Consider the following 7,500-nt stretch of genomic DNA (forward strand, 5'->3'; position numbering starts at 1 on the left):
TATAGGCTCCACTGTACAGTATGTGGTAAAGGTCTATTTTGTTATGGTGTGGGGGAATGCTAGTACACATGCACGCACGCACGCACACAAGCACACAAACACACAGATACTATATAGTATACTGTACATCATACCCCCCCTCCCCCCCCCAAGCTTTGTCCTTTGTGTTGGTGTGGATCGCTGTGTGTGTGTGTCCAGTGGGGGGGCTGCTGGGGGATGTGGATCTTGGCTTTTGTGTCGTATGGGGTAGAATCAACCCTCTGTACTCCTGCTTGGTGAGCAGTCATGTCAATGTGCCTCATCTGCTTCAGGGCAGTGTATGTACATGTGTGTGTGTGTGTGTGTGTGTGTGTGTGTGTGCGCACGCGTGCGTTCATGTGTGTGTGTTCGCAACGGTGTCCTTTCTTGTGTGCCTATGTGTCTTTGCTTGTATGTGTGTGTTTGTGATGGCTGGGGCTTGTGTGTAATGGTTGAGCTGTGGTATAGGCCAGTTGAACAATATTAACATCACATCAGAGCCAGCCAGCCAGCCAGCCAGCCAGCCAGCCAGCCAGCCAGCCAGCCAGCCTTTTTCCCAATGCAAATTTTATTCAAAGTCAAGTGGTTCTATCGAACAAGTCTCCCATGCAGTGGATGGGTGGCTGACTGTGCTATGGTGTGTGTGTGTGTGTGTGTGTGTGTGTGTGTGTGTGTGTGTGTGTGTGTGTGTGTGTGTGTGTGTGTGTGTCTGCATGCATGCATGCATATGTGTGCTCTTGTGAATATTCTTCTGGTGTGGACTGACCCTGGAGTATGGCGGTCCTGCTGGATTTTTGTGTGTGTGTTTGTGTGTATGCGTGTGCGTGTGTGCGTGCACAGGTGCGTGTGTTGTTTATGTGTTTGCATGATACTGGCGAATCACTACACACACAAATCAATCCTATCCATATTCTGTCTACAGTACAGTCCCACACACAAACTAGCCTCCACATTTATCTGTCCAATGTCGGCAAAACTGTGAGTACTTACAGTAAAAGCTCATAATGGCCAGGTTTGTGTGTGATAATGTAGCTACACGACAGAGCCTTAATGGCCGTTGATGGTAATGCGCTGTACAGACACATAATGGTGGGGCAGGTGTGTGATTGATGCTGCGTCCCATTTCTTCACCCTTCTCCTGAAGTATGTACTAAAGTGCACTTTCTCATGCAGATGTCTAAGCATAGGATTGCTCTAAGCACGGGCTCTTACACCAATCCATTCTCATCAAATCCATGTGGGAAAGTGCCCAAGTGCATCATTCAGGAAAAGGGTGGAGAAATAGGATGTAGCAAATGTATTGTAGAGACAATGGTCCATGGTCATGTATTGTACGGAGTGATATTGTCATGGATGGTGTGTTGTGATTTACTGTACACCGTATTGGTGGGAATGGTATGTGAATGATATTAGCCCGTTCTCTGTTGTCCTAAAATCCATCTTCTCCTCAACTCCTCTGTCCTCAATGTCTTCTGTGACCCAGAAACTGAAGTGGTTGCCATATTTAAGAGCGTGTCAATTGTCAAAAAGATTCCTCCTCCTGTCCTTGCCTCCTCGAGGAGGTGCCCTGCTGAAGGATACAAGCTTGTATCCTCATGCAGAATAGTTTGTTGGATTTCTGCTTATGTATAACATCCAGACCCCATTTTTACTGTACCAGATGGGACTCTGATGGAAAGGTGCAACACAAATGTGTGTCTGTCCACATTACGGTCCACACAGGAGATTCATTGAAAGAGTAGGCTACGACATAGTAACGGTTATTTCCCTCGTTCGGTTTCCTCGATTCCTCTCCTCGTTTCCCTATGACGTTTTGAGGAGGACAGGAGGAGGAGAGGATGCAAGGAATTGCAAGGAGAAAAGCATTGTATCCGACAGAGCCGGAATGGCCACTCTGGGTTGTGTGGGGGCAGTTGCTCAGTGACGTCAGGCTGCAGACTGAAATAGCAGTGAAATCTCAGTTCCCCGTGCAGACATGGAGGAGAGGAGAGGAGAGAGGAGGAGGAGAGGAGAGGAGAGGAGAGGAGAGAGGAGGAGGAGGAGAGGAGAGGAGAGGTGGGGGAGAGGATAAGACGAGGGGAGAGGATTCGAGAGAATGAGTCAGCTGGACTGCTCTGAGAGATGGAATGAGAAATAGATAGATAAAGAGATAGGGAAAGAGAGAGAGAGAGAGATGATGAATCACTGATAGAGAGAGGTATTACCAGGGGGATGGCAGGGTGGTAATACTAAGGGACACCGGTGTTCAGTAATAGATCTGTTACTGGGTGGACTGTCGTGTTGCTTAGTAATAGCTGTTGCCTAGGTGATGAGAGGCCTTGTTTATCAGTGACTCATCATTGTGATTGTTGATAATAGAAGAATATGTCTCAATGGTGTCTCCAGAAGAATGTGTCTAAGCCCTCAGCGTCTCAATGTGTTATCGAGGTGACAGCGGTGTCATCTGATGCGTCACTGAGTTGACAGCCATCTCTGTTACCCGGGCTTCAGTGTTGTTCTCAACGCGATGAAGGTTATGGGTGACCGTAGAAATAGAATACAATCGTTCTTATTTCTATGTAGGTGACAGTGGTGTCAGTCATGACGTTCAAAATGGATGCCGGCCTCTCAATTTAGTGTTATATGTGTTACCTAGGTGACAAGGTTGGTACCGTCTAGGATCAATATACCTTGCCTACCTACAGCTTATAGGACCTTGAGTACCACTTCAGCGTGTTACCAAGGTAACAGACAGTGGTCCTAAGGGATCAATGCATTACCTAGGTCAATGGCCTACAGTACATTGATAGGCTAGCCCTGCTTCTCAATTCTCCACCTCTTTCCCTGAAGTGTAGCCTACACTTGTGCACTCTCTTACATGGATTTAAAAGCATATGATTGATGTAAAAGCCCATCATATTATACCATTCCTAGGCTTTTAAATCCACACAGGGTGGGGAAATGGTGGAAAATTAGGATGCAGGCAGTGGAAGCTGGTGGAGGGAGAATTCGAAGGACGGGCTCATTATAATGCATGGAACAGAATGAGGAATGGTATCAAACGTATCACACGTATGCAGGGTGGATGCTACTGTGTGACAAAGCTGGGGACGGGGGTGACTGTGTCCACAGAGCAGTCAGGGGTCCCTGCACACATTCCAAATATGGGAAATATACAGACATTTCTCTTTTGCCAGACCTGTGTGAGGACAGCTACTTGCTTTTCCAGTGTATTTCTCTCTCCTCTCCCATGTCGCACTAGAATGATAAACAGTGTTGGACTATATTTTTGGCTCCTGAATTAGAACACAGGCCTTGGGCAAAGGAGGATCACTGCTTTGACATACTCCAACTAAACCAACTATAGTTCAGTACTGTGTGTAGTGTGTGTAGTGTGTGTGTGTGTGTGTGTGTGTGTCTTTTCTCCATCCCCTTGTCTCTCTGCTCCCTATACTTAACAAATGGGAATCGATAAGACCACCACCCTCACTTTGGGGAAAACTACAGGGTTGACACCAAGCAATAACACCCCAATGTCATCCTGACTGTTCACTTAAACCTGACACTAATGTTGTTTCATCATTAGCCTGCTATGTTGTTTTGGGTGTCGCTAAGAACATATTTGAATTCAATCACTGTACACTGTTGTCAAATGAACATGCTAACAGCCATTATGATAGACTGGTAGCATTACTAGCCAGCTAGCATCCACTGGTTGGTGTTAAAGTGACTTTTAATTATGATGCAGTTGATAGGCAAATATCATACGGGAATGAAAATCCAAAAATCCAATACAAAAAACTGTTTTATAAACATGTGTCACTAATGCGTGACTTCAGGCTACTTTCACTGGGTTGCTATGGAAGTGCCCCTATGTTTTCCCCAATCTTGGCACAAGTTCCAGGATTATCTACAAAGTACCTGGATCAGAACAAATTGCTGTCTCGCCCTATTCCTCTTTGTTTCTGTACATGGGTTGAAAAGTCTGGAGAGGAAAAGTCTGGGACTCTTAAAATAGATCTCCATGATTTCTTCTGATCACAAGGTTTTGATGGAAACACTCCTCTTTTTAAGACACGAACTCATTCCCAACTCCATAGAGGGGCGGGGGCTGAGAAAATGTAACATTGGGACACTGAATGCCATTGCTGGGTGTGAGAGTGGATGTGTGTGGAGGGATAGCTCTTCTGTGTGTGTGTGTGTGTGTGTGTGTGTGTGTGTGTGTGTGTGTGTGTGTGTGTGTGTGTGTCTCCTGCACACAGTCTTCTAGCCTTGAGAGGCAGATCATGAGGGAGTTGAGCTCTGGGCATGTCTACACACACAACGAGGTGTTTCAGGGTGGAGGACGCTTAACACTGTAATTGGGACTCCTGTCTGGACCCGCACATCAAAAACATGCACACGCACGCACGCACGCACACACACACGCAAACACACACTTTTAAAACAGACACGCAGACACTCAGAGACAGGACATTCCACATAGGGCAAGTTTGCTTTGCCCACGCTACCCTGAGGTGGTGCTTACACATTCGCAAAAACAGAACACACACAAAGAAACACACACACACACACCAGCCTGTATCATAACCTGCACATGCAAATATTGACGTTCAAGCACTTTTCCTATTATAAGACGTTATTCTCATAGCTATTGATACAAGGGAAGAATCCTATTTGTCACATTATAATACATAACTATCATCTATTTTGACAAAATAGGACATTGCCTAGACGTAGTATTAAAAAAGATGTTTTGTTATGATAGCATGTTGCACAGACACACACATGACTACACACACACATGCATACACACAAGCAAGCGTCATACATGTTAGCATGCACACACACACACACACACACACACACACACACACACACTCACACACACACACACACACACACACACACACACACACACACACACACACACACTCACATACACACACACACACACACACACACCCACACACACACACACACACACACACACACACACACACACACACACACGGCCCTATAAACTTTATCCGTTGATGGTTTCTATAGGTATCTTCAAGCTGGCGGGGGGGGGGGGAAATCTATGCCATTACTGTGATAGAACCTACACAGATATTGCTAATGCATTTGTCCTGAGGTAGAAGTGGCTTTATTTATTCTCTCTCCGTCAGCTGACTGGAGCCTGGTATGCCTGCAATGAGGAGAATGGCTAGCAGCGATGAGGCTAGCTCTAGTGTCTAAGGTTAGCTGGGGCCCTGCTGTAAACACTGGGTATCTCCATAGACTCACAACCACCGCTACTCTCTTCTCCCGCTGATGCTGCTATGTGTATGTATGAGTGGTGCTGGACATCCATCAGATAGACATAAACACACACCCACACACCCACACACACACACACACACTGTAAAGTGTGAGCTCTTAGAGTTATTGTAGCTAAGTGTGTGTGAGGCAGGCAGGCATAAAAGCACTGGGTCCATGCAAGTGATCTATGATACTGTACGTGACTGTTTTTGTAAAGGAGGTTCATCTTGCTGCAAGGGCAGAATCTAAACTGTGCGTGTGTGTGCATGTATATGTGCATACTGTGTGTGTGTGTGTGTGTGTGTGTGTGTGTGTGCGTGTGTATGTGCGTTTTGGTGCTTATACTGTGTGTGTTTATACAGTGTGTGTGTGTTGTGTGTTTATGTTTATGTGTGTGTGTGTGTGTGTGTGTGTGTGTGTGTGTGTGTGTGTGTGTGTGTGCGTGTGTGTGTGTGTGTGTGTGTGTGTGTGTGTGTGTGTGTGTGTGTAAGTGGTGGAATCCTAATGCTAAGTGGATATGTTGTCCTCTGCCGCTGTATCAGACCACAAAGGAGCAGTGTGTTGTGTTGTGTTGTGTTGTCCTAGCTAGCTGCCAAGTTAACGCTTTGTGACCCGGATTTTCCCCTCTTCCGCAGTTTCTATGGCAACACAACTGGGAGGCTTCATCATGTGTCTGCGCCTGTGACCGCGATTTATCACACCTCATACGCACTCTGTATGTGTGTGTGTGTGTGTGTGTGTGTGTGTGTGTGTCTCTTTTTGTTTTACTCAAGCATTTGATCATATTTCCCATTTTTTTGCTGAAGCTATTGGTCAGGCCTATTCACAGTGTCAGTATTCAGAATACCCACACAAAGGCTATTACTGACACTGCCATTGAAAGAGCAATGTTGGTCCATTGAACAAAATCTCATACATACTTTTGATTGGTCTGACTCATATGTTGACCATTCTTCATGCTTGTGTTGTTGATCCTTTTTGTTCTTCTCACAATTGTGGCTTGTGCCTCGTCACCATCACACAATGATAGCTGAATGTTAAAGGAACGTTTTACTAGCGTTTTACCGCTAAACACATAGAGAATCAGAAGAGAAAGCGGGACACCCACACAGCCTGGTGACAATGTTTCAGGGATCGAGAAGTCACAGTGAAAATGAATCAACATGATTATTTACTACCATTAAAGCCTTTTATCATATGACCTGTTTTCCTCAATGGTTTACTTCCTCGTGGGCCTGGTTCCATTTGAATCTATTTGAGAACTTTGACCATCAAAGGGCTTGGGGCAGAAATTGAACTGGGCCACAGACTTCTTGCTTGTTTGGTTGGTTCGTTAATGTATTTTTTTTTCATTTGTTATTGTGAAGCTATTTTTTGGGTTGTTGTTTGTGTACACCCTCAAGGCAGCGTGTGCAGTCAGGTAAAACTCTCTCTCCCTCTCTCTCCTTTCAGGCCTGAGACCCAGCAAAAAGCCCCGTCTGCCCCCCCTCCCCCACCACCCCCTCCGCCTCCCCCTGAGCCTGTCGGACCCCCGGAGCCTGAGGAGGAGATCCTGGGCTCTGACGATGAGGAGCAGGAAGACCCCGCAGACTACTGCAAAGGTCAGGGGAGAGGCCTCTCTCATATACACACACACACACACACACAAACACACGTGTGTGGATACACACATGCACACGCACACACATGCACATGCACATACATATGCACAAATGCATGCATGCACACACACACACACACACACACACACACACACACACACACACACTCAAACACACACACACACTGAAACCCTCCTCTATCTCATCTCACTCTCTCTCTCACTCTCCCACTAGTCTCGCTCGCCAAGTCTCATCATGGTCTCTCTCCCTACCTCTCTACCTCTTACACCGCCCCCCTCCAACACACACACACACACACACACCAATACACTTAAGTCCTCCTCTTCCCTGCCCAGCCCATATCTCGTTCCCTCCTCTCTCTCTCTCTCTCTCTCTCTCTCTCCCTCTCTACCTCCTTCCTATGCTATCTCTTTTATCTTCCCTGGCCTCCTAATGTAATTTGCAGCAGTGTCACTCTAGCCAGCGGCAGCAGCTTTATATGCTTGGCAGCACTGGCACCAGAGCTCAAGGTTGTTGTCTCTGCCAACAGGGAGTGTCCTCAGTGCAGCTAAGTGCTACATAGCCCTATAGGCTACTG

At 46.4% G+C, this 7,500-nt stretch overlaps 1 protein-coding gene across 1 annotated transcript in view; it reads left to right on the top strand.

Annotated features, from left to right (window-relative positions):
• Positions 1–7,500, top strand: part of LOC310802224 (SRSF protein kinase 2-like) — a 42,952-nt gene that overhangs the window by 23,879 nt on the left and 11,573 nt on the right. Inside the window, exon 3 of the mRNA XM_083666515.1 lies at positions 6,754–6,902. Coding sequence (XP_083522641.1) covers positions 6,754–6,902 — 149 coding nt within the window. The remainder of the gene's footprint in view (positions 1–6,753; positions 6,903–7,500) is intronic.

The sequence above is a fragment of the Argentina silus genome, assembly GCF_951799395.1.
Source record: "Argentina silus genome assembly, chromosome: 3".
Lineage (NCBI taxonomy): Eukaryota > Metazoa > Chordata > Actinopteri > Argentiniformes > Argentinidae > Argentina > Argentina silus.